This window comes from Rhinolophus sinicus, chromosome 1, assembly GCF_057876585.1.
Source record: "Rhinolophus sinicus isolate RSI-liver-muscle chromosome 1, RSI-T2T, whole genome shotgun sequence".
In the NCBI taxonomy this organism is placed as follows: domain Eukaryota; kingdom Metazoa; phylum Chordata; class Mammalia; order Chiroptera; family Rhinolophidae; genus Rhinolophus; species Rhinolophus sinicus.
In genome coordinates this window covers 143,031,072-143,059,006 of record NC_142501.1, presented here as the reverse complement: position 1 = coordinate 143,059,006, position 27,935 = coordinate 143,031,072, and the positions used below count along the sequence as shown (strand labels likewise).

Below are 27,935 nucleotides of genomic sequence, written 5' to 3'. Positions count from 1 at the left end.
ACCAAGTCAGACATCTGCTCTTTTAAAATGAGATTTATTGTACATAAAATAAATTAATTACAATTTAAGCCAAAGCATGAGTGGCTTTTTAAAGTGCATGTGTGTAGGGAATCTGGCAGTAGCCCCTGCATCTGTTCACCTGCTGTCAGATAGTGTTGTATTTAAGCCATGACTCAGCCAGGCCTGGGAAGCAACCCAATGTGATTGCCATGAGCCATTTACACAAATCACTCCAAAATCAATGGACACACATTTTTTTTCTGTACCTGACGCAACAGTTAAAGAAAAGTGTACAGTCTCACAATGACTCAAAGTCTGGGGTTGAAGAGTTTGAATTGTCAACCACTCAACACAAGCCCAACGAAGCGGCCTCATCCCGTGTCAGGAGGAAACAGTGCCTTCCCGCAGGCCATATAAGCTTACAGATGTCTGCACACCCAACATTTTGGCCCATAAGTTCTATGCTTTTTTGGGAGGATGGGAGAATATTTTCCTCTTTGTTCTTTAAAAAAGAAATATGGATATCCTTCGGTTAGAAAGGCATTCTATAAGGAATAGTGCTCCAGAGACGCAAATCTTACTTATAAGAGAAAAGCAATTCTTTCTTCTTTTTAAGGGTGGGGGAGTGGGGAGAAGGAAAAGAAGGGGGGAAAAAAAAAGAAAAAGTCTGTGAGAGCTTAATCTGTTCTTTCATTCCCACTGTAAATCACATCAATATATTTGGTGAAACTACAACTGGCTGTCATTTACAAGGTAGTTAAGAACAAAATCAAAATCGACTACGGCCCTTTCCCACTCCATAGGAAAAGACACAGAGTATGTCTTCAGCGAGCAGCTCGGTGGGCTCGCTCAAGCTCATCGGTTTTGTCCCCCTGCTCAGAACAACGCTGCCTTCTCTGCACCAGTTCCATAGGCCCTCCTGGCCGCTCTGCTACAGCCCTTTCTGGAACCATGAATTACTGCCAGTATTCAATGTTCCTGCACTGGGAGAGCCTCGGGCTCTCTTGCTGGGAAGACCAAACCCCTGTGACCAAGTGCCCCTGCTTCAGACGGAGGTGACAGTTCTCACTTTGGCAGAAAGAGCTTGCTTGAACCTCCTCTTCAGGTCCTGCATGTTGGGCGACTTGGGCCTGGGGATGAGGGAGGTTCTTCGCTTCTCTGGCGTGCTGCTGGGCGGCTGTTTGTGACTCACTTCTTTGCACAGGACGTGGAAAGCGTTGTAGACGTCATTGTAATTTTCACTGACAGACACTTCATAGAACGAGCAACCCAGCACGCTGGCCAGCTGCAGTCCGAGCTGAGGGTCCACTTGCTTGACATGCAACAGGTCAGCTTTGTTGGCCACGACTACCACGGGCAGCCGAGTGCCCAGGTGTAGTTGCTGGACGTGCTGGTGGAGCTGACCAATGAGTTCATAGCTCTTGTGGTCGGTGATGGAGAAAACAATCACCACAGCGTCTGCCCAGCGAATGCACCTATTCAGCTGTTCGTTGCAGCTCAAGCCGTTCTCGTGGACCTGAAAGAGGGGTGAAAGCAAGGTGAACGGGTGAGTGCCAAAAAGAGTCCTGGCTTGGCTGCACGGCGAATTCAAAAGAGCCCTTGACAGTAATGCCAGGTTGCAGGCCATAAACAAGTTATATCCCCACACACTTCAGCTTTCTTGACAATATGTTGATCCAGCTGCACGGAGTTGGAATAAATAACAGTGCAGCTCACCACACTCAAGTGGAAAATTGACCTGCAGAGAACTCCATGCAGAGAGACTTTGTAGTGCATAAAATGGGAAATTAACTGGCTAGACAGTAAGTCTGGGGAAGTAAAGATAGGAGCTGGAAGCATTTAAACCTGGATAACTGCCCAGTTCAAGAGGGAAAAAAAATCCCAACACATACACACTAGCGTGGCTCTATAGAGTAACTTTCCACAATAAAAAGTGATTCCAAGTATTTGAAGACTATCCTACGTTTGATTTTTAATGCTGAAAACACAAATATAAAAACTGACCTTTATAACTATAGCAAGGAAACCTTGGCCAATTCCAAGTGTATTTGATTTGGTCTTTCCTGCTGGGTAGAATCCTCCTAAGAAAAGATTTCTGCTCCTCCACCAAATCTCTCAGATTAAGCCAGGCTAAGACTGACCAATAGCCAGATACTATTGAAGAGTCAAACAACGTGTAAAAGCCTCGACTCCCAAATTTCTCTCCTCCTTTAGCATGAGGTACTTTGAGAACAACTGGACAATTCTACAGCCAGGTAGATTCCCCAATGACCTGGTCACATATCTCAGAGCTTCTTACCTGAATACCTGGAGTGTCTTGAACCTGAATAGCCAGGGTTTCACCTTCTATTTGGACTTGTCTGGTGTAGAGATTACCTATGAAAGAAAAAAGAGATTATGTTCATTCTTCTTGTACAACTGTTAAAACATTATGACATTTTTTTTAACTTAGAAAATATAACCTGAACCAATGCACACTAATAAGCTATAATTTATCCTAGTTAATGCGTTTAAATTCAGACTTTTTTAACAACTGTAATTTTAACCCCGTATCAGTGGATTAAAACCAGGGTAGTGTTTGCAAGTTTTCAGAAACTAATTTGTCTCATTTTAAATGGAGCTTCCATGTTTAGAGTTTTTCCTTGAAACAAGTTTTCTTGCTCAGCATGTGTGAGATTTCTGTTTTATTTTAGTACTTTTCCACTCTGACATAAATTTGTATTTTAGCTATTAAATACAATGGTTTTGTAGGCAAATATTGTTAGCAAATACACAGCCAACATTACCAATTGAAATAAAAATGTGACATAATGATAGCCAACTCTACATCAAAGTAGAAGGCTTCCATGCCTTATCTTGGGATGGTTTATATAGTTCATTTCAAATAATCCCCTGAAGGTACTTCATATGGTCTAAGGAATGAGACAATTTGCTAACAGAACATAGCCCTTAAGCCTCCCCAGTGGCTAATGTTAATCACAGGGATTGAAATAGTGTCCTCTTATTTATTCAGGAACTCTCCTAAAATTCTATCATCTAGTTGTTTTTCTTTGTTAAGAAAAGAAAACTTTAGGTTTACAACTACTCTCCTTTGGCCTTTGCTTTAAAAGGTCACCTCTGAAAGGCCGCCAGCAGAGAGGGAGAGGGGTGGGGAGAGAAGCTGGCCATCTTCTTCTTTTTTTTTTTTTTTTTTTATGACTTTTGCAGGAGTGTTTTGAAGGGAGAGGCTCTTGAGTACAAAGGGTGCTTCCCACTGGGGTGCCTATAGTTAAAACATACCAAGGGGAATACTTTCAGGCACTTGATAAAATGATGAATGGGCTTGGAATGGAATGAGGCCAGATGGCAGTTATGGGGGGAGGGCATGGGATGGGGCAAGCAAAGTTGGAGGTGGCAAGATCCTGATGATGACTGTCACTCTGAAGGAACGAGCCTAGGAAACACTGAAAAACAGGAACAGCAGTACTGGTGCAAGCTGATGGCATTTCCTCAAATGTGTTTCCTCACCTGCATTCCTTTCATAGTCACCAATGAATCGTTTGGTGAGAAACCGGACCACCAGAGCTGCGGGTCAGAAAAGAGAAAGGAAAGAGTTTTAAACCTGGCACTATAAGTTAGAGTGGTCTCCACTCCTCCCCAAGCCTGGAAAACAACTCTCCCACAGAAAGCCAGTCACAAGTGAAATTCCTACCCCCCCCCCCCCCAGCTTTTTGACCCTTCTTCCAGACACACGGAGATGGGGCTAGAAGGCATCGAAGGCATGGTGAATTACGGCTCTGTCCAGCTGGAAGGGTCATTTGGCCCACCCCCCTCCTCCTCTGAGCCTGGCTGAGCCACACCTAACCTGCCACCAGACAAACGTCTTTCCTAACCTTAAAGCCTTCTAGGAGGGTTTACGTTCATTAAGTTCCCTTTTTGTGCCAGACACTGCCAGAGGTTCAAAAACCCCAAAGGTCTAATCCCAGTTGTGTTGGTGGAACTGGGAAGGTCGCCTGGCCATTCTGGACCTCAGTTTCCATCACCTGGAAACCGAGGGGGTTGGAAACGTTGCCGGCTAAGGTCCCGCCCGAGGGGCAGCGGATTAATAGGAGACAGTGGGCAGTCCAGCGGCAGCTCCCACCTCACCCCCACGCCGCGTTTATCCGCAACTCCCAGTAGGGGCCGCCCACGTCTAGCCCCGGAGATAAGCGGATTCTCGCCCGAGTGCGGACTCACCGGTCTTGCCCACGCCGCTGGCCCCCACTACGGCGATCTTGACCAGGCGGCGGCCCGCCGCCCCCAGACAGTAATCGGCGGCGGCGGCGCTGCCCGGAGCAGGGTACTCGGCTATGGTGCACATGTTCTGAATGAGGCGCATCGCCGCTCCGGCCGGGGCTGCACCGTGCGGGACGGGAGCTGCGGGGCCGGAAGAGGCTCGCGCTGCGCTGGAGCGGGCAGGAGGACTTGGCCGAGCGGCTCCGCGGTAGAAAGAAAAACAAAAACAACAAAAAGCACCGGAGTGGGCACAGGGTACAACCTGAGCTGCCTCAGACTCCGGGCTGGGACTGCACCCGGGCTGCGCGCGCGCTGTTTTCTCCGGGGTCGGTCCCGCCCCTTGTCTCCCGAGGCCAATCCCGGGGCGCCCTGCCTACGGCCCCGCCCCCGGCGCCGCGCGCGCCGTGCCCCTGGGGGCGCCGGGAGCCAGTGCGGGCCCCCGTGAGGCGCGGGTAAAATGGGGCAGCGGGAGCGAGGAAGCCAACGTGTGGGCCTGAGCGGACAGCTCAGCCAATGGCGGGCGCGGGGGAGGGCAGCACCGGGCGCCGGCCGGGGGCCCGCTGCGCCGGCACGGGGCAGATGATGTGGCTGAGGGGTTGGGGGCGCCTCGGGCACCGGGAAGCCGGGCTCGGGCTTGGGGAGGACACGGGGTATGCCTGTCGGCCTGTCTGCCCGGGCGGACGCGGCCCCGGCCTCCCGAGAGCGCACCCGGGCCATCTGCCCCCGCTCCGGTGCCGAGCCGAGCCCAACCGCCCACTCCCTGCAGCCGACTGACCTCTGGGCCCCAACCCCGCCCACCGTGAGGGAAACTGCGCCGGGGAGGCGGGGGCCTCGGAGGTTTATGAGCTGGGGGTCGGGAGTATGGGTCCTGCTGCCAGGCCTCGTGCCTGTCTCATTAATTGGGGGAGTGATTGCACGGACTTGGGTGCATTGGGGGTGGCATCCTGAATCATAAATTTGGCTATAATGACAATCAGTAACAAAGACCCAATAACCACACCCCTAAAATGTGACCTTGGACTTTGGGGCAAAATAATGTCGCCCATCTGTCTTTGACCCACATTCTCTGGCTCCTGTCTACAGGGTGTACAGGGTGGCGGATCACTCACCCTCTGACAAGCTCACGTGAACGCACGTATGGTCGGGTGCATGTACAGCACACCCAGAGGCAAATCAAGAAGTAATTATAGAACAAGCTTTCTGGCGCCTCACACACAGTCACACCTCCTCCAAGAGCTGTGAAAATGGAAAGAAACAGTTATCCCAACTGTGTCTGGATACCGACTACATTGGGAGGCAGAAACCCGACAGTTTGAACTTCCTCTGTGGTCATAAGGAGTGGCAAGGTTAGTAAAGTGACTTGTGGCCAAGGAAGAGGTGTGCTTGCACTTACAAAATCCCAGGTTCCTGCCCCTTATATTATCAGGGAAAGATGTCTTCAATGGTAGGCTAAATTCCCCATCCAAGCAACATTCTGTAGCTGGAAGTGACTACAAAATGTCACCAGACACTCAGACTGATCACCTCCATCCCACCCCTGTCCTCCCCACCCTTCTAATGTTTGTTGTTCATTTGACAACAAACATTGTAGCTTTGTGTCCAAACCCATATTAAAGGTTGAAATGTCAAAGTAAAATAAAACAGTTCCCTTATCTACACATGTCAAACATCTAGTTTGAGTCCCCCTTCTACCCTTGACTTAATGGACGAGGTATTTGACAATGTATAATCCTGTCCCAGACTGAGATGAACCCCCTTGCCTATCACAGTTTAGGCATTTGCAGGAATTCAAGGCAGAAATAGAAAGGTCATCTCAAACTGCCTTGGTAGCAAGTTTTCTAGGATGGGCAATATACTTAGCAAGATACAACTATAGCAATAAACATAATAAAATGTTGACTCCTGGGGAGATCACAAGAATGAAATTAATTCAGCTATTTGAGTAAGAAGAAAAAAGCATTTCTAATATGCACCATGTCTTTCTGCGTGGCTTGAATCAAACTCGAATTTTGGTGTTCTATAAAATCAAATGTAACAAGATTATAATTACAGGTAACCATGTACTTTTTAACCTCCTCCCCACCCCCAAAATCCTGTAATTCTATCATGTTTACATGGTAAAATAATTATGTAGTTTAAAGTTTTTGTTTAACTGCTTTTTATACTCACACACACACACCACAAAAGTTGTCAAGGGGAATTTTGCTTTGAATGATTTTAGCTTCTGGGATTTGATTTTTATTACCATGATCCTGCACCAAACCTGTGATTTTTCTGTGGTCTATCTGTGGTTTAAAACACAGAAAAGAAACAGGAGAAAGATGGAGAAAAGAAAAGGGAGCTATTCAAATTCTAAACATCTAACAAATAGCCCACCTACACCCCACCCTGCCTTCAAATGATGACACTGAGAGTTACCCTTGGAAATTCATAGACTTAATAAAAAGGAAGGGGAAGGAGAATTTATATATATATATTGAACGCTTGTTTTATTCCAGGCTGTTGGCTAAGGATTTAGCAGACAAAAATCTCGTTTTACCTTTGTGACAATCCTATGAGGTAGATACCATCATTACTTCCAGTTGCATTATCTATTGCTGCTGATCATCACTGCTTTGTGGTTCACAGCTCTGTGGGCTGACCGTGCTCAGCAGGGCAGTTCTTGCTTGGAGTCTCTTATGTCGCTGCAGTCAGATGGCAGGCTCCCTCATACCATGGCAGGGGGCTTCCCTTAGAGTAGGGGTGTCCAAACTTTTTTCAACGTTTTTCACCAAGTATGAGGTAAAATACACAAACAGCTGGGCCACTCACTCGAGGTGACATACGTATTGCCTCACCTGGTTTATTTAAGTAAACTAAATATATTTTTGGAATTTGCTGCGGGCCAATAAAAAATGGATCGCAGGGCCGTAGTTGGCCCACGGGCCGCAGTTTGGACACCCTGCCTTAGAGCGACTATTCTAAGACAGGAAGCAGAAGCTGCCAATCTTTTAAGGCTCTCACAGGGAAATTGACACAGCATCACTTATGCTATATTCTTTTGGTCAGTCACAGAGCCCACCCAAATTAAAGGGCAAGTGGCAGGGACATAGAGCACGCCTTTAGATAGGAACAGTGTCAAAGAATTTGTGGCCATCTATAATTCACTCCATTTTATAAATGAGAAAACGTCTCAGGTTAAAAATTCCTCCAAGGTCAAATGTCCTATAAGGGACAGAGCCAAAATCTGGAAAGGATGAATAACGTAGAAAATGGCCAGAATGTTCACAATGTGATGGTCCCCTATGATGCAGTGCTACTAAATGGTTTGAACTGTGTGCATGCTCTCTCTCTCCCCTCTCCTTTTTTTTTTGTTAAGCTAAAGGAAATGGGGTGGGGGTGGGGCTAAAATATGAGAAACTTGAGGAGGAAAGAAATATTTTGCCAAGTTCCGATTTTGCCTCAGCATCCGTAGTTTCTGTCACCTCCTTTGATCTTTAAAGCCGATCTTAGATCTGAGAGCTTCCAGAGACAATCCAGTTTCTGGAATTCCTTAGTATACTAGAACATAAATTCAATAAATATTTATTGAATGTCTGGCCATGGGTATACCAGGCACTATGCTGGGTCCTGAGTCTGTACTGGGAAACAAGACAGACACAGTCTTTGCCATCACCACTGCAGTTAACATTTAGCATGGGAAACAGAAATGGATGAGCAATTTCAATATAGTTTAAGAAAATGCTTTGATAGGAGAAATTCAGGAGCTATAGGATTACATGGTAGGACTAAAAACCTAGATTGTGGGAGTCATGGAAGAATGTGTAAAAGTTTGAGTGGTTGAAAACTGTGTGTGTTATGTGTATGAATTGTGTATGTGCGTGTGTGTGTGTGTGTGTGTGTGTGTGTGCAGGCACACATGTGCAAGTATGAAGCAAGGACCTTGCCGGCAGAGAGGGTGGACTGAAGTGGGTTAGTTTGCCGAGGATATAGCATTTGCTGGTAGGTACTCTGTAAATATTTGTGGATTGTGAATGAAAGGAAAGGCCTCACCTTGAGAGAATGAATTCAAAGAACAGAATAGTTCCCAATGGGTGGACAGAGGGAAGAGCCCTGGTGATTTCTGAGGGGCACACGTAGCAAGGAAATAAGAAATTGTGTGGTCCCTTCTTCCATGGGGTCATGCCCCATGGAAGCCAAATGAGCTTCCCCTCTGTCCATGTCACCAAGAGTTTCTCCCAAATCAGCCCCCTGTGAGCATCCAGGCCTCCGGCAAGAACCAGATTTTTCTTTTTTTTGAGACTTTTGTCAATCCTGCCGCTTTAGATCTAGTAAAAAGATAGCTTTTCTGCTATTTTAAACAGAAAATTGGTTGATACAGGGAATTACCTGCTTTCAATGTTGTCAGAAGGGTTAGAATGGTGGTCTCTAGGCTGGGTCTGCAGAAATGACTCCCAGAACTGCAGAACTGGCCCACTTAGGGGACCGCTACCTCTCCCATAATCAAGATGGGAAATCAGGAGATCTCCACTGCTATCATTGCTACTGCCTTTCCAAACCCACAAAGCTAGAGGCTGGACATGAGAGGAAAAAAAAGCCCAGTATCTCCACGGTGGAGCCTGGCAGCAGAAAGTAACCACGCCACAGAAAGATGGTGTCCTCCCAGCTTCTGCCTTGTGAATCTTATCTGAGTACATCTAGCTAATAAAATTAGTTTGTATCCATTACCCTATTTCTAGGGAGTCTCAGAAATGTGTTTGGCTTTCTAGTCTCAGCCATACATGAAGACACACTAGAAATGGGAATGAAGCTGAGTATTTCCTCCATATTTCTCCAGCATCCCAAAGAACATAGTCCCAAGAAAAGGAGAGATCGGGCCCATTAGACACCTAATATCCACTTATAATAGATTATATATAATGAGTTTCTTTTCCAGTTAATTGCTTTGAGACTACTGTTCAAGACCACTATTTTCGTTATTTTTTATATAATATGCATCAACACTCATCCCTGCTCTTTTGAACTGTTTTCCTATAGTCTGGCACAGGGAGCATTTATTGATTTTACTTGCTCAGAATCTTTTTCCATTCTTTAGAAACAGCACCCCAATTTTCCTTTGGAAACCTCCCCAGCCCCACTTATATTGTTCAAGTGGTGGTGGTAGGGTGATACTAATTCCTAATCTCAAGGATGAGTACCAATAAGCCACAGGTATTCTTTCAGGGCTGGCCCAATGAAATTCAGGGCTGACAGTGGAGAGTTTTGCTGAGAAAAGGGCTGTTAACACACTCGTGTCGATCAGCTGGTAGAAAGTGAGCCTGGGACTCCCAGTAGCCATGTTGCCACCTGGTGGGGCAGCATGCCGCAGGATGAAGCTAGCTCAGAGGAGAGCGAACCTGAGAAGCAGAGCCAGGTCCCAATGGCATCTTTTCAGTCCTTTGTTCAGCTGTGCCTGAAAATCCAGACTTACCCCTTGAAATTCCCCGTTAGGAGTCAACATAGTCACTTTTTAGATTAAGCTGGTTTGAGTTGGCTCTCTGTCACTTGTACTGAACAAGTCCATACACCCACCTGTTTGTGTGGAGTTGTGGTCCCTGAACCAGCCATACTACGTCTAACCCCTGGTATCAGCAATGTCCCTCATTCAGAGCCCCGAAGCTTAGCCATTCCTCCTTCACTGGAAATCACAGCTGTCAGGCTGTTTGTTTCACCTCTGTCCCTATCAGTGCTATCCTGCAATCTACAGAAACAGACACACAATTGAAAAAAATATTAGTACATCTAGACAATGGAATATTATGCAGCGCTAGAAAGGAATGAACTATCAAGCCATGAAAAGACATGGAGGAATCTTAAATGCATGTGGCTAAGTGAAAGAAGCCAATCTGAAAAGACTACATAGTGTCTGATTCCAGCTATATGACATTCTGGAAAAGGAAAACTAAGAAGACAGTAAAAAGATGAGTAGTTGCCAGGGTCAGGGTGGGGGGAATGAACAAGTGGAACAGGATTTTAGGGCAGTGAAACTACTCTGTATAATATCCTAATGGTGGATACATGTCATTATACATCTGTCTAAAACCCACAGAAGGTACAAGACCAAGAGTGAACCCTAGTAGACTAGAAATTAGGTGACATGTCACAGTAGGCCCATCAGTTGAAACAAATGTACTACTCTAGTGGGGGATGGTGATCAGGCAGGAGGCTGTGTGTGTGTGTTTGGGGGCGGGGGGGGGTGGGGAGAGGGGCGGCTGGGGCCTGTATGAGAAATCTGTACCTTCTGCTAAATTTAGCTGTGAATGTAAAACTGCTTAAGAAATAGTCTGTTTTTTAAAAGGAATATTATAAGGCATCTCGTCCAACTCCCTCTTACCATGTTTCTACTGAGAAATTGTCCAACTTAATCTGGAATACTTCCAGTGATGGGCACTCCCTACCATCCAGAGCAGCACACTTACACTGAGCCGATATCTTTTCTCCTACAGCCGCTTTCCAGAAAGAGACTGTTGTACTCAGCAGCTTTCCAAACACCTGACCCATTGCTCCTTTGCCTTTCACGGTCATTTGGAAAGGCCTGAGGGACTGGTAAGGGGAAAGGAAAGGTGGCTGCCTGTGACATGGAATTGTAAAGGAACAGTGCACACGGGAGATATGCCTCCTGCATCTGTGTTGAGGGTGGTTTGCAATAAGTATTTTTAAGATTCAGTTTTAAAAATCAAATAGAACCATGGCTCAGAAACAGCCACTGAATTAAAGAGGGGAAGGAATTCATTTTGAGCTGCTTGTTTTTCCAAGAGATCTCTGAGTATGGAAATAGGGGCCGATATAACTAAGTGTGATAGAAGGTTTTCATCCAGTGGCTTTATGCTATGTTTATTAGATGTCTTGCAGTTCTGTGCATTCCATTACAGAGAGCTTCTCCTGGTACACAGTGGGTACTCAATGATTCTTTTTTTCATTGTCAACCTTCCTTAAAGTAGAGGCTGGACTGACAGAATCACTAGGCTCAAAAGGCAAAGTGATAGAGGAGGCAGATTGTAACTCATTTAAATAAAAAGGACACACACACACACACACACCCCTCCCCCCTTGCCAGTAGAAAGATCACATATTGACTAGAACACTTTAACTTTGAAAAAAGTAAGATCTTCACGTTCCTCTAATGGGCTTCCCTCCCCCTCCCACATACCTTGGTTGGTTTCTATGGTAGCAAATGGCCCACATTTCCCCCTTTCCACACTTAGGGAGAAAGAAGGACTGGTGTTCTACAATTATAGTCTCTTGCTACTCTATCAGATTTTATCTCTTATTCTGGAAGGTTTCCTTTACCCTCTTTCTCTATTTCAATGTAATATATAAACTGAAGGTAAAAGAAAGGGTGAAAATAATTCTCTTTCTCATTCAGGGCAAAATCTGAGATTTTTTTTCCTCTTCTCAATGATTCAAGTCTTAATAGCCCAAGTCATTTTTCTGGGAACATAGAACACCTATTTGATAAGCAATCTGATGACAATAACTCAGAATAAATGCACATTTTCAACATTACTTGGAACAACTAGTGAATTTTCACTGTGTTTTTATTGAGAGTAGAAAAACATTGCCCATTTCCCTAAAGCCGTTTAGAACATTGAGCAGTGTTAGGAGCTGACATTGCTGCATTATTAATAAAGCCATTGTTAGGAGTTCCCTTAGTTAAATGAAAGGTCTAACGATTCTGCAGCTAGACAGTGCTAATGCTCTTCAGATCTTCTAGGAATGAGTGCTCTTGGGATATTTGACAAGATACTGTGATCAAGAGATATACACAAGCAGAAAAAGTTCAGAAAGATTCAGACAATTGAGCCAATTGTTTAACAGAACCCTTTGGTCTCAAATTCCTCAGTAGATTGGACACACCTACTATTTGCCCTCTAACTTCCCCTGGGGGTGCCTAAAAGTTCACTTAAGGACCCTTTAGCCATCCTTATTTGTCTTTGCACGGATGGCAAAGCCCTTCCCCACAGCCTCAGCTCCTTAGCATAATGTACTAAGCTAAAAGGAAATCAAAACTTCATGACCATCCATCTAGGATAGAAGAAAGAACAAGCTTCACCTCCCTCCCTTCCCCAAATCACCGGGAAAGTGAGGAATTAACTCTTGTTTGGGGCCCAAACCACTGATTTTCATTGCTTCCTCTGTCTTTCAAAATTGTAGTAACCATTAAATACCTTCTAAGCCCTAATTAGCACCACTGTCTCAGACCATTCAGTAAGTTGTGTCTAAAAGATCACCGGTCATAATATGAACTATAGAAGTGGAGCTCCAAGTTAGCAGAGGTACCTAAGTTACTTGGTTGGTGACAATGCAAATGCTAATGTGTTTATTTCTTAGTCAAGTATGAAATTCAGTCACTACCAAGAAACATTTCATTGTAACAGTAGTCTATGAAAGTTTAGGCATTTAACCAAGATATTTGCATTGTTAATGCATTTTCCTTCTGATTAAAAAAGAAAATGGATAGCAGATAAGAAAAATCTGATGCGATGGTTTTTAGGAAATGCACAAATGACTCACGTACTCATTTGATTTGAAAGGGTACTGGTTTCTATATAAAGAAACAACTTGCCCCAAAATAGAAGTTGCACAGAGCAGAATGTAGCTCATAGAGGAATTACACATTCCAAGCATGAGGAACATGAAGATTGGAATGCTAGGGCATCTCTGCTGGGAATGTTGTGTGAAGCCCATTATTAATTCATTTGGAATGTAAAGCTCTCCATTCCAGGACCTTAAGTTTTTCAAGATAGGAAAATTCTAGTGTAATTTTAAACAATTCTTAACTAGCTATAAAAGCAAACAAAACACACCTTAATTTTTTTTTTTTTTTTGCAAAGACTGTATACCACTATGCTAACTGGAAAATATATGTGGCTCGATGATAAATAAATCATAACAGATTTTGTGCCATATAATATGTTGAATATCCAGTGAGATTAAGTATATGAAAGTGCCCTGTAAATTATAAAAGTTTAATACTTTTATAACTTCAGTATGAGAATGAATCAAAGAGTTATTTTTCTAGCCTGGATGGTCTTCTAATCAGTTGTTGGAAAGAATTGTATTTATAACTCAGTCAGATCCTCTCCCAAATTCCTCTTTACCTGGGCTTAGATGACAAGATAGGCTGGAAGGACCACGCTGAAGCCTTCCTTGTGTTCGTTTGCCAAAACACGCAGTGCAGCCAGGAGCCAAGGCATTCCTCTGCTCCCTGTTCACAGGCAGGAGATGGAATCATTTCTTTTGGACAAGCTATTGAACTGCAGTGTCAAGCAGACCCACTGAGATCATAGGGCTGCATGCGGCGGGCTCCTTGCAGGTGCAGCACGTGCCAGTCCTGGGGGTGCCCCTGGGACGGCATCCCGACGTGAGATTTGCAGCGGCGGAACCATGGGCTTCTCCACAAATTGCCTGGGCGGTAAGACCCTTGGCAGCTTTCCCTCAGCACTTTAAAGCAGCCTGACCCTAGGGGCCCTTCCAAGGTGGGCCTGCCTCCCGCCTGCCCTCCGTACTTCCTCTGCAATGCACCCAGGCCCAGCGCCCCTTGGATGGGTGCTTCCAGCTTTCTGTATCCATCACTGTTCGACATGCTACATTGTTTGTTTCCTGTCCAGCTCTCTACACTAGAGTGTAAGCGACATGAGAGGACAGATTTTATTTGTCTTCACTGTGCTGTCTCCAGAACCTAGAAGAGTGCTTAGCACTTAGCACATATTAGGACTTAATTGGTATTTGTGGTGGGGGGGAAATGAATGAATGAATGAATGAATGAGTCTGTGCATTTTATATGTATTGAGAAAGGAGGCAGTGGACAGAGCCTGAGGAAGCTAGAACTGTGGAAAGAGATGCCTACGGGAGTCAGAACTGGAGGGGGTGGGAAGCCAGGTGGGGATGTGAACACAGAGATTGGCTTTGGAAGTGACACAGGCTGCTCCAGTCACTGGCTCACTCTTTCCACTTGTGCCAATAGACAGATGAGTATGGGCTTGCAGTCTGAGGGGATCTGAGGTGGAGAAGATGGAGAGAGTGCTACTGATGACCAACTCAGGTCTCAGGGAAGCAGAATATGCTCAGTGGCCCAGAATGGGAGGTTGTACTAGGAAGTACACTAAAAATGAAGGTGTGAAATATTCAAGACTTAGGCGTGGCGTTATACACGTTCCTAGGCGGGTCCTCGATGTCCAGTCCTTCCCGTCAAGAGGAGGGATTTTCACCCTTGTTTGGCTTAGTCAGAACTGTCATGGCAACATGGGGTGGACACTTTCCCTAACCACAGTGCTAATAATATTACAATCCATTATAATAAAGTTCACCCCTGAGGTGCAAGATGGTGTCCTAGATCTGCTCCAACCACCAAAATCCAGTCTGGCTGGTCTGGTACTTCTTGTTAAGGATGACCTCATCTCCTTCCTTTCCTCCCCCTCTCTACATGCAGCCCTATTCTTTCTGCCTACAGTAACACAAGCATATTGTGATTTAGAAGGTATTTGGTCTTCATCCAGAGTTCCTGGCTTACAGCTCCCAAAACCCTTGGAAGTTCCTAAGTGTTAAGAGTGATAAAGGTGTCTTTTGTTATTTTAATGAGGTGGCTTTTGTACCCCACTCAAGGGTGGGGTCTGGTTGCCAGGTGATTAGAGGTTTGGAACTTCTAGTCCCACCCCTTCCCCCTACTTCTGAGGAGGGAAGAGGGGCTGAAGATTGAGTTCAGTTGTCAGTGGCCAATGATTTAGTCAATCATGACTATGTAATGAAGCCTCCATAAAATCGCAGGACAGCTCATCGTTGGCCTTTTTTTCCCGGAGAGCTTCCTCACTGGGGAACCAACACCCTTCCATGTGCCACTGTGCTGGGTCCCAAGCTCCACAGAGACAGCGCCTTTGTTCAGATCCTCACCCTGTGTATCTCTTCATCTGGCTATTGATTCGTATCTTTAATAGTCTTTGTAATCAATTGGTAATCTAGCGAGTAAACAGGTTTTCCCGAGTTCTGTGAGCTGTTCTAGCAAACTGATTGAACCCAAGGAGGGGTTCATTGGACCCTCCAATCTATAGCCAGTTGGCCAGATACACAGGTAAGAGCCTGGGCTTGCTACTTATACCTGAAGTGTGTATGGGGGAGCGGTGGGAGGAACAGTCTTCTAGGACTGAAGCCTTAACCTGTGGAATCTAATGCTATCTCCAAGTAGATAGCATCACAATTGAGAGGAATTCTTGAACACACTGCTGGTGCCCAAGATTGTTTGTTGGTGTGAGGGGAACCCCCACCCCCTATCCCCGCGCTGGAATTGGGTCTGGGAAGCCTGTTCACTGTGGCTCAGGGAGCAACATTCTATACTGGGAAGTAGAAGCAGAGAAATGGGGGTGGCATCTCAGAGAGCTAAGGGGGTAAAATTGATCTAGGAGTTTGGTGAGTGGCTGATTCTAGAGTCTTAAGTGGGAAGTGAATCAAGGACGTCCTTGAGGAGCTAACTGAAGAGAGAACAACGGTGAATAATTCCCGGAGCCTTCCTGCGGGCCGGCCAGCGTGCAGCACCCCACACCACGAGTGGTGGCATCTCATGCCGACAGAGTCCAGGAGTGGACATACAGCTAGACCGTGAGCTCACAAGAGCAAGGGCTAAAGGATTGATTTCCACATCTGTATTTTCTGCGTCTAACAAGTGCCTGGCACATATTAGGGCTCAATAAATAGCTGCTGAGTAAAATAAATGAACAGAGCAGATTTTGTGTACGAACTGGCGGATTAGGTTTTCTATTGTTCACTGTCTCAAGTGGGTCTTCTCATGGCCCTTAGGGAACTTGCATGCCCTCCCCTACAATGATGATTAGTACCAATTAAGCACATCGCATGTCCCAGGCACTGTTCCAAGTGCTCCATGCATACTGACTCATTTAATTGCCACCACAAAACAAGACAAGGCTAATCCTGTCGTCAGCCCTGTTTATAGACGTGTAATCCAGGCCCAGAAAAGTTGGGCAGTTTGCTCAAGATGACACAGCTAAGAAGTGGGAAAAGAAATGTATGAATCCAGTCACTGTAGCGCTAGAGCCCCACGACTCACAGCCTGCTGCTGGCCTGGGCCAAGTGTATCCCCTTTTCCTCAGCCTTTATCTCACCTTTTCATCTTTTATGCAGCTGGCAGGGGGAGGTGGTTTATAGTGGAATGGAATGTGTGAGATGCAAGGATGAAGAGGGCAGCAGGCAGGGAAGGAGGCTGGAGGCCTAGCAGTGAGTTAGGGGTTGCAGTTGTTACAAATGACTTCTCATATAACTCACCGGGGTAACAACATTTCCCCCCAAGCTGTGTGGATCTCAGCTACAGGACAGTGATTTGACCAGAATGCTGTCTATGGCAATTTAGGGTCAGAGAGCAGGAAGTTTAGGACTGGTTACCCAGAAAAGCAGCGCCAAACCCAATACTTTCGGTTTATTCCCAGTGGGGGAGGAGGAAAGTGTATCACTTCTTGAATTTAACTTAAGCCTTCAGCTCAAGCACCTCTTCATTTTACCCAGGAATCTCAAGGCCTGAAAAACTACTCAAAATTGAGCCTGTCAAGTAGAATTTAACTCCAACCATAGGCAACATTCTCTGCAAAGTGCTTTAAAAAAAGAAAAAATGGCATTCATGTATTTCTTGATGTTTTGCTTTTTCTGCCTTCTGTCCTTTACATAACACCAGCTCCATTCAGAGCGGGGATAATGCTTCACAATAGGCCTGACGCTCAGTGACCAGCAGCACATTTGCTGAACACTGGTGGCTGTTGACAAATGCCACAGCTCGACTTCAGCATTAGTCATCCCCAGAACCTGATTGTTTCGTATGTTCTGCGCATGTGACCATTATGTATAGGTGACCGGCTCCAGCTGGGGTTTGGAGGGCAGGATTCTATTTCTGTCGTGGACAGAAAGTTTGTTCTACTTCCCTGGCACACATACTTATCTTCAGTTGTCCTCATCAACGTGATGCTGAAAAGTTTAAAAAGATGGTGCTTTTTCAAATGTTAAAACAAAAAGAAGATACTCCAGAAATGCTAGGTATTTAACTATGAAGTAGGGCCAATCAAGTTTATTTGTTAAATCACCCTGTGTGTGAAGCCATGTTAGGTCACTGAAATAATTTGACATGATCCCTGCTCCCAAGGAATGTGTAGTTAGGAAGGCAAGCTCTACAGAGGAAAGAATGGAGGACATACTGTGATGCATAAAAATCGTGTCAAATTGTACTGGAGAAAGAGAAAGACGACAGGAGGAATGGCGATAGGAGGCTTCTTGGAGGAGCTGGAAGTTGAGCTGGACCTTGAAGGATAAAAGAGATTTGGAGAAGGGTACGTTTGAAGGCGGAATAAATGGCATCGTGGAAAGGGGTGGAAGAGGCTGCACTGACAGAAGGCATTGTGTTAGAATGGAGTGGGAACTTGGACTGGATGAGTAAGTTTTACCAGATCATGAAAGGATTTGGAAGTTGGAAGGCAGGACATTTAGACTTGAGTCTTCATACTTGTTAGTGCCCAAACTCAGTGGGTGACCCCAAGGTTCCGACTTGCACGAGCTAGCTACCTCTTAGGGAGCCCACTGGCAAGAGAGGTACACTCCAGAATCAGCTAAAACCAAAGGGTTTGATTACCAAAGGAAATAAGAGAAGAAACATTGTGACCATGGCTAATGTCAGAAATGGATCACAATTCAATGATTGACTTGAATTAGGGTCCATTTCTGGCATTTGTTTTCCCGTGAGAGACAAAGAAGCTAAAACCATCAAAGCTGGTGCCTTGACATTCCAGGAGCAGAAGTCCACATGTGGGATTAAGCAGGAGTAAAACAGATAGGGAAGGGGGGACACAGGGTGGCCACAAATCTGGAGAAAGAGGTTAATGAGTGCCAGGGACCTAAAAACCTGCCTGTTTGAGCAGAATTTGTCCAGAAGCTAATATAAGCTGTCAGATTGCCTAAATGAAAGCAGATAGACATGGGAACAATTAATCCGGAGACTGATAGTATCCAGTCAAAATTGATGGCATGTCTACTGTATATGTCAGGTGTATGTTAGGAAAAGGCAAGTTAGAACAGACAACTTAGGGAAAAAAAGAACCCTGAGTTTCTAAGAAGCCAAAGCATGCACAGCCAAAATTTCATTTATTCATTAATTCATTTGTCTATTCATCAACAAAATATACTGAGTGCAGTCACTGAGTTGCCCAATTCCAGGGGGCCCTATTCACGTTGATTTCTACCTAAATGGCACCCCTGGAGCACCATATTAATAGGAATGGTGCCTGTAGAGCTGTGCTTCACGGTGGCCTGGACTGCATGCCACTGTGTGCCAGGCACTGTTGTAGGTGTGGATGGATATAGGTTCAGGGGCAAGTTCAAGAATAAGAACTAGCCAAGCAGCCAAGACTGCAGGTGGGAAGAGCATTGAGGGACACAGGAGCGAGAGGTGCCTGCACAGGCCCTAGGGCAGGCCCTGTCAGGCCGAGACTGGGCCGCCTCTGGCCTGTGCCCGCCCCTGGCCCTGCTGTTAGCGTAGGTGTGAAGAAAGCTGAAGGCAGAGAGCGGCTCTAGAGGGAGGTGAAACTGAAACATAAAGCACAGTTATGGGCAGGTGCTAGATTGAGAAAGTACCTTCTACACAGGCCCCACATGGGGTGCCTTCCTCCGTGATGAAAGGTCAGCATGAGAACAAACAGGATCAGCTCCTCTGTAGACAGACCAGACACCTGAAATGTCTTGATTCTCAAGCTTGTGCTGTGGAAATAGATAAATGGCTTCACTCTCTCTGGAAGGCGGGTGGCGGAAAATAATTTCAAACCTATGATGACACCTTTCTCTCTACCTCATTAAACACTTACCTGAGTGAGAAAGGTGAAGTCAGTAAAAATATATGGACTGCTTTGCTCTCATTTCTGCAAAACTTCAACTTTTCCTTCTCGTTGGCTGCATGATTTGCTGAACATGAGCCACCAGTCGCACACCTGGTACCTGAGGAGCACAGGGAGGCTTTGGGGGAGTGGACACTAATGTCACACGGGTCGCTTGTACACTAGTGAGCTGGCCATAATTTCACAGCAGATGTCTAATTACTTTAAACTATGAAAAGAGATTTCCATAGAAAGCTCTAGTCAGCAAAGCAATACAAAGCCTCCACTCACAGCTATTTCCCACTCACACTGTGAAATCCCTCAGCTCTTAGGTCACTGTCGGAGATGGGGTCAGTCACGGTGTCAGCCTTGGATGCTGGAGAATAATCCATGATGCCTTCAGCTAAGGGAACAGGCCTGGTCTCAGCGGCGGAGCAGAGGAACAAGGCTGGCCGGAGTGCTTTTCATCTCAGCAAGGGAAGACAGGAAAAGAATCTCTCTTTTCAAATTAGTCAGGATACATCTTGCAGGAAAAAAAGACAGAAACTCAATCCATACTAGTTTAAGGACCAAAATGGAATTTCTGGGCTTGTGTCACTGGAAAACCCAAAGGTAGATTTAGTGGGTTCAGGTATGCCTGGGTTTGTGGGCTCCAACAACATCTATATGTCCATAGGTCTCAGGCCCACTTCTCCTTTCCTGCCTGTCTTCCTTCTCAGGCAGGCTCTGGCCAGGCAGTTTTCCCTGAAAACTCCAGGGTTACATCAGCCACACAGGTGGCAACTCAGCCAAAAGAGATCTCTTTCCCAGTCACTCCAGTAAAAGTTCCAGAATTGAGAGTCATTGGCCTGGCTTGGGTTACATGCCCAAGCCAGAGGCAATCATCTCAGCCAAGAGGATAGAAAATGCTGGTTGTCAGGTCTAGATCACATGTCCAGCCCTGGAGCAGAACAGGTGAGGTCAGCCCCACTGAATTGCTTGGACCAAGGTGAGAACATGTTGATGATAAATGGGAAATGAATGCCAGGCATGCAAAAGAGCAGATCTCCAAGTCATGTCCCCTCCATGTATACATGAAAACTCTGTTCTGGGGTCTTGACTCATGGGGTCCTGGCTTACAATATTGAAATAGAATGGAGCCTGCCTGGGCTCCCTGGAGCCCTTGGGTGCTTTCTGCTTCTCTTGACTGCGTCTAGTGTGTCTCTCTGGAAGAGAGCAAAATGGAAGTTAGATGGCATTTCTAAGAGGGCTTTCATCTCCAATAGCTGGCCCCCATGCACTAGACAATCAAAACTCCATGGGGAGGTCGGGTAGCAAGGAGGTGTTTGTATCACCAGATCTAAGTTCCACCTCCACCACCTGCTTCCCATGTGATCTTAGACAAGTTAGTTTAAGGAATTATTGTAGTAAGTATTGATTAGAGTGAAGAATTGGACTTAAGAAGTTAAAAGGCCTGAAACAGCTGTATCCTTCCTCTTAGCCTGGCTGAGAAACATTCCTTCCCCTAGGATGACAGTGTCTCAGAGGGCCCCACCCTTTGGTGATGGAGGCAACCTCTAGGAGAGCATCAGATAATACAGTAAACCCCTTTGCTGCCATGAGGAGTCTCAGGAAATAAGATAGTATGTATGGCAGACGCTCTTGCCTGCCATCCAACAGCCAATCCCAGCCCCCTTGCCCTTGCTGTTTCTCCTACAGAAGCAGAAAAGGCTAAACTAATTTCTCAGTCTCCGTTGTAGTGAGGAGGGTGTGACACAGTTCTGGCCAGTGAAACAGAGGAAGTGGCAGTTTGTTGAGAGTTTCAGAAAAACCCTTTGCTTTGATGCAGCTGGCACTGCCCCTCCCTGCTAACAGGACGAGGTCAGTATATGGGAGGGAAGCAGGCAGGAGCGAGAGGAGGGCCCGTGCGAGGAAGTCTCCTGATGGCTCCGTTCTGTGAAGTGGAGAGCAAGGCCAGCAGCTGAGAGTGAACACAGGAAAGGAGGTGTTGTGGTGTTGCGGAGGGAGGAGAATGTGTGACTCCATGGAAGGGGGAGGTAAATACACTCTGGGCGCTGGGCTAGTTGGGCAGGCTTCAAGATGTTAAGTGAAGCGAGCCGACCGAGGTGAGTGTTTTTCCCCAGCCTTGTTCATCCGCCTGCATGCAGTCTTAGGCTAGCATTGCAGTAGGGTCCGTGGTTTTCCAGGAAAGTATAAGAAAAAGAGAAGGAAAAGGGTTGGCAGGTTTTGCAAGGAAGTGACTATAAACATGCCCTGTGGACATTAAGCTGGAAGTGGAGGGAACTGAGAAAAGGAGGTAAGTGGTGCCCTAAACTGCTTACAGACCAACCACGGCTTCTACCCACTGGGGCCGCATGATGGCTTGAGTTGAGCTGCTGGGCGAAGGGAGCTGGGAAAGTGGAAGGTGGTGATGGCGGGGGAGTTATCTGAAATTGAGATGAAGAAGGAGGTGCAGTTGTTGGTCATGACCAGATTATGATAAAGATGCAGTATCCAGAGGAGAATGCAGGCAAAAGAGGTCATTCTCTCTCCTTCATAGATTGTGATATCCAGACCTAAGGCCTGAATCCCCAAAGGTGCTGTCCTGTCACATCCCACCCACGGGATCCATCTGAGTCATGAATTGGAAGCTTTCCTCCATGGAGCAGAGCTTCAAAACTTCTCCTTCCCTCCCTGGCCCTACAGCAAACTCCCAGCAGGAGCCTGGTTCAGGAGGAACCCCAGCCCCAGACACTCCTGTTGTGAGGAGGACCTTCGGGGGAGGGGAGGGGTCATGGTGGAAATAGAGGCTTAGTCTGAGAACAAGGTGAAGGCTTGGGAATTAGAAGTGGCTGCGAGATCAGGTGGAGCCAGGCTTCCCCGGTCTGAGAAGGTGTTCTCCAGGGCTGAGAATCCCTCTCCTTGCTGACTCCGTTTGAGGTGAAGATGAAAGCAGAGGAATGGGATAAAGCTGTGCCTGGCGCAGGGCCGAGCAGGGCATTGTATTTATATAGTCGTCCTCCCCTTATCCATGGTTTCACTGTCTGCAGTTTCAGTTACCCACGGTCAGCCGTGGTCTGAAAATATTAACTGGGGATTGCAGAAGTTAACAATTCAGAAGTTTTCAGTTGTGCACTGCTGTAAGTAGCGTGATGAAATCTCACCCTCCTGCCCAGACATGAATTACCCTTTACCCAGCATCTCCACCTGGGAAATGCTCCCAACCACTGCGTCACTTAGGAGCCGCCATCTCGGTTATCACATCGACTGCCCCGGTGTCCCAGTGCTTGTGTTGCAGTGACCCTCATTTTACTTACTAACGGCCCCAAAGTGCAAGAGTAGTGATGCTAGCAATGCAGATATGCCAAACAGGAGCCACAAAGCGCTTCTGTTAAGCGAAAAGGTGATTTTTTTCTCAACTCAAGAAGGAAAGGAAAACAATCATATGCTGAGGTTGCTAAGATTTGTGGTAAGAATGAATCTTCTATCCATGAAACTGGCTAATTTATAAATTAAACTTTATCATAGGTGTGTGTGTATAGGGAAAATGTAGCATATACAGGGTGCAGTACTAGCTTCGGTTTCAGGCACCCACTGGTGGCCTTGGAACGTATCCCCCCACAGATAAAGGGGGTCTACTGTAGTCAGGATTTGAGAGCTGGAAAGGACTTTATAGAGCTTTGGCTCAAGTTAGATGCTGCTGTATGTAGCAGAAGTCTTGGGGTGGACATGCCAGGCAGCCCACAGTAGACAGTCATGGTTGCCCCATAATTGTCGGGGTCCTGCATTCATGTTTTTGCTCACCTCCCTAGGTATGGCTTCCATTCTGGTTATGTTACTTTGGGCAAGTTGCTTTATCTTTCTGAGGCTCAGTTTTTTCATCTGAACAATGGGACCAATAATGATATCTACTTAATGAGACTAACGAATGACTAATTAAGATAACATGAAAAGTGCTCTGTGCCAGTTCCGACACAATAAATTTTAGCTAGTTGTTTTTTACTTTTTTTTCAGAACTAGTACAGTGCCAGGTATATAGTTGAAGCTCAATAAATATTTGTTGACTTAATTATTATCATTATTATTGTTGCCACATAGCACTCACAAGCTCTCTCGAGAACCCACTGTGTTTACACAGCACATAGGAAGGGCCTGTTTCGCTTGACTCATCTGTATTTCTGGACGACTAGTTGCCTGAATTGGAGCTGACCTGAGGAGCAACTGTCAAAGGGCAGCTGATGGAGGGACCAGCCCACATGGGCCCAGCACAAACCAAAGCTAGCACCTCAGCCAGGCCAGATGCTGCTAGGGGGTTTTGTTTGTCTGCCAGACTCCCCCCACTCATCCTCCTCTGGGAAGAAGGAGCAGACATGAGTGAATCCTTGGGAGGCCAATTCATGCCAGAGGCTGGGAGCCTGGGAAGGAGACCAAGGAGACAGTCGTTGTAGGGGATAATTCTTGGGAGTACTGCACAGGCCCTGGAGGCATTTTCCTGTCCTTGAACCCCTGGCTGCCCCTGCTTGTGCAGCCCTCATTTCAGATCGCCTGCACTTCCTTTCTCCCAGAATCACAGAGGGATTGTGGCCAGAAAGCTCATGGAAGTCAAAACAAGCCTGGTGATATGAAAACCATATGAAAACTTGGCGGGGCCCCATTTCAACCTAATGGGCCTCCCAGACCTCACCGAGCCCAGACACTAGTCTTTTGTGAGGTCGGGGGCCCTGGCTGCCTCGCTCCCATTCCACGGAGACGAAATTCAAAAGGAAAAAGAAAAAGGCAAGGCTGCCAGTCTCTTTTCTATCATCTCTATGCTTCGAAGGGCTTAGAAATAAAGTGACGTCAGGCTCTTTATGTGATATTTATTGAGCACTTGCTACCTGGCAGGCTCATTCGTAGTGGTTCCCATTTCTCTCGTTTGATCCTCATGGTGTACCTTATTCCCATTTCAAAACTGAGGTCTCGGAGGTTTATGCAGGTCAAGTAACCAAGGTTACACAGCTAGTTAAGTGGTGGAGCAGCCAGCTGGGATTCTAATGCAGGCCCATCAGGCTGAAAACCTTGACCTTTGATTATTACAGAACTGCCTTCCAGATGACCTTTTGATTATTTCAAACAAATTTACCAACATTCAAAGTTCTGCCTCAAGGATCAGCTTTCAGAAAACGATGTTTCCCATTCTACAGAGAAATTGAGACAATTTTTCCATCCAGTCTTATAAATCTTTGGACAATACTCTAACATCCCAATTATTATTTATATCTGAAGTTACTGTATTTCAAAGCCTGTTGGGGTGGGAAGGAGTCTATTTTACAGAGCTATCATTATTGTTATGCTAAAATTAAATATTCTTTTAGAGCAACTGAAAAAAAAGAAACGGAATCAGAAAATGAGATAAATGGCTGTACACGTGTAACAGTTTGCTCTTCAGTTCCCAAAAATCAGAAAAACAAGGCTGATGTGCAAATGCATATGTGGACTATAATCTGTCCATAATCTGCAATTATTTATACATCGAAAATATATCTTGGGGTAAAATTAATTTAAATCCATTTTAAAACTTGACAAACTTCTGTTAAGTCCGACGAAACCTTCTGAATGTATTTCTCATGGACTTTAGGGACACAGCAGCCTGGAGATGGAGCCGGCTGCCGGAAGCTGCCTGGCACACTTCAGGAGTTACCTGGAGTCCTGATCAGTACAGGAAATGCAGGGGTCTGCTACAACTTCTTCATGCAAAGCCTCACAAAGTGTCCTCCCACCTAACTGGGATGAGAGAAGGAAAAGGGCAGCAGGTAGGAGACAAAGCAATTAAAGCAAAGCTAGTGAAACAACCCAAATGCCCATGGGCAGTGTAGGATTCCTGGTTAAAGGGGCCTAGACAAACTGTTAAGAAAGAGCTGGATCTATAGGGATTAATAAGTGACGATCTTTTGATTTATAACAAATTCTGTTTTGAACATTTTTTAGAAGTAGAGACTAATGTATATAATAGCTACTGGTTTGTTTCTTTTTAATTGGGAGTTATCTGTATAGCTTTCCGTTGTGTGTGTATCTATATAAATACCTATATCTATACATGAATATAGTTTCAGTTTCTCGATTGGTAACTAATAAGCTGGTAACAGTGATGGTTTCTAGAAACAAAAAGTAGGAGCCTGCAGATCAGAGGTCAAAAGACCCATTTATAGTGTTTCAGTTGTAAAACTTTTTAAAAATTATTTTTACCATCGCTAACGCTGATTTAGCACACGTTACATACCAGGTACTGTTCTAAGCATTTCACATGTATAACCTCATTTAATCCTCACCACACCCTAGGAGGTAGGAACTATCATGACCATTTTATAGATGAGAAAACCGAGGTACAGAGAGGTTATACCTCTAGTAAGTAGTAAAAGCTGACATCTGATTCCAGGTGGAGAGACTCCAAATACCATATGCATATACCACTTTTAGTGAATAATAATGACATTTTTTTGAATGTCAAGGGAAGTTGTTGCTGCCGTCTCTGACCTTGAGAGTGACAGCATCCCTGGGCCCATGATTGCCAGGTCGGGTTCCCAGTGAGTAAGGGGTGGGTGTGGTGGTGTTTGCCGGGAGGTCGGGCTGCTGAGGACGTGAACCCAGTGCCCAGGTTCCCCAGCCACTACAATAAGATGGGGATTTCATTCTCTGGCAGCCCTTGGTCCCTGTTATTCTCTTGCTAATTTTAAAAATACATAAATTAAATCTTGCTTTAAACCTCCTTTATGGTAGCATACTAAGGGGGAGAAATTAAATGAAAACCTCTCCTGGTCTTAAATGGATGGATGGAAATTGAAACCCCTCTCCCCACCGTTTTCCTCGCCGCATTAAAGAAACACATTGTGCTATCTACACCGGTCTGGGCTACAGTGAGAATGGCATTCTCTCCAAAGTCACTGTAACCCTGAGTCAAGTCTGGCTCGCGGGCCATCTGGCCGCAGACCCCACAGGACTCCTCTGATACTCAAAGCAGTACTAATCGCCTTGTTAACAGGGCTCCTCTCAGGAGAATGAAATTTCAGTAGAGGAAGATCAGAGTGTGATTTCAAGAAAAGTGAGTTGATCCAGAAACTGATAGTATTTCCAGTAACCAAGTCTCAGAAGGCCCACAGAGCAAATAAAGAACATTTTAATGGTATTGTCAGTAGGATACAACTTGTCAAGGCAGATTTGCAAACAGGAAAGGGGGCAGAGACCACTCTTGTCTAGACATCTGATTAGTGGGAAATTGTAGGATTATGAGGCGTTTTCTGGCTGCCATCTCCAAGGTCAGGCTTTCTGTGCAAAGGGCTGGATGAGAGAAACACTTGTCTGCAGTAGAAAATGCTGCCTGGTCCGCATCCTCCCTGGGGCTCCAGCAGCCGATTCCAGACCAAGAGAATGTATTAGTGGATTTAAATCTGCTGCTGACTGGTGAGGTGGGCGAGTGCCTGGTGGGGTGTGGGGCTCAGAGACAAGGGAATCCCTGCTGGAGAGCTTCACCGCCTTCCTGTCTTCTCATGCCAGTCCCGCCTTGCTTTCTGATCTTGCTGCCAGCTGATCCCCAGGACTTGGGCCCCACTCTGCTTAAATAGCAGTCCACCTCTTGTCCCTGCACCCCACCCAGCGCACTCGGAAACCACAGCACGCGCAGGGCGGGCATTATGGATTGTGCTGTGGGCAGATGACAGTGCTTGCTTGGGTAGTGATGAAGCCAGGTGAACTCGGGGTGCGTGTGGAATGATTGCACGAGCTTGGGTAATGGGACTGTGGAGGTGAGAAGTGGGCTTTGAAATGAGAATCGCTCAGAATCAGGAAACTGGGATCAGTTCCTCATCGCAAACGTGAGGAAATGAGTATCGCTAACCCTGCCCCTGCCCCACCAGAGTGCTCTCTGCTCAGTGCTGTCAGCCACTACTGCCCACGACCCTGGGCTGCAGGTTTGTGCTGTGACCTAAGACAAGGGATAGCCAGGTACCGTTTATGAGAAAGTCACAACCCATCTCCATGTCAGAAGCAGGGTCTGCAACACATGCCGTAGTTGGAGTTGAAAATACAAAGAGTAATTACATCAGTCTGTGTCCAACTAGGCAAAGAAAAACCACTCTGGATTTAAAACGGGGAATGTATTGCAAGGAATTTGTTACATGCATGATGGAAGAGGCTGAGAAGCCAAACGGGATGGTGAGACAATCCTGAAATCAGCAACAGCAGGAAACTCGACTACCTGAAGGCTGGAGAGACAAAGGGAGGAGATGGAAAACCGGAGCCGAGGCAGGAGGCCCCAGACAAGAGCCATAACCAAAGCAAGGCTGTCTGGGGGGAGCCGGGGAGGAGCCATGGAGTGGACACCACCCAGGCAGGGAGGGAAAGGGAGCAGAAATATCACGTTTTTCTCTCTCGGCCCCATCCTCCAACCTCCTCCTGGGATACAGCCCCCGGGGTTCAGCCCCTTGCCACCTAGAGAGAGCATGGGCAAGGCAAGTCAGGGCAGAGTGATAGGGCCAGATATTCCATAAAACATCCCCCCAGCATCCTGTGTTCTTCCCTCTGTGACAACCAGAATGAACACAGGATGAAATATTTGTGGAATTAGTAGTTGCATGTTTTTCCTCTGCCCGCCACCACACAGCCAGCCCTGCAAACTGAGCTCCATGCAGTCAGGGATGGAGCTGGCCTTATTCATCGTGTATCCATAGCACCCAGCACAGCACATGATAGTTGATTCTTTAAAATATTTGTTAAAAAGAATTGAGTGAGTGAATTGAGGTGGACTGCCCACCTTGCAAGCAGTGCAATCTCAGAGTAGAGTACGCAGGGCGTGCA

At 46.1% G+C, this 27,935-nt stretch overlaps 2 protein-coding genes across 3 annotated transcripts in view; one reads left to right on the top strand and one right to left on the bottom strand.

Annotated features, from left to right (window-relative positions):
• SCFD2 (sec1 family domain containing 2) overlaps positions 1 to 27,935 on the top strand; it is a 455,173-nt gene that overhangs the window by 377,045 nt on the left and 50,193 nt on the right. For both annotated transcript variants that reach the window (XM_019740184.3, XM_088790215.1), the window contains exon 10: positions 5,338 to 5,600. The gene's annotated coding sequence lies outside the window, so the exon portion shown is untranslated. The remainder of the gene's footprint in view (positions 1 to 5,337; positions 5,601 to 27,935) is intronic.
• RASL11B (RAS like family 11 member B) lies at positions 19 to 4,571 on the bottom strand. Its single transcript, XM_019740161.3, has 4 exons — positions 4,216 to 4,571; positions 3,508 to 3,564; positions 2,300 to 2,376; positions 19 to 1,516 (listed from the first exon to the last, which is right to left on the bottom strand). The coding sequence occupies exons 1-4, from the start codon at positions 4,355 to 4,357 to the stop codon at positions 1,046 to 1,048; spliced, it is 747 nt and encodes a 248-aa protein (XP_019595720.1). The 5' UTR covers positions 4,358 to 4,571; the 3' UTR covers positions 19 to 1,045.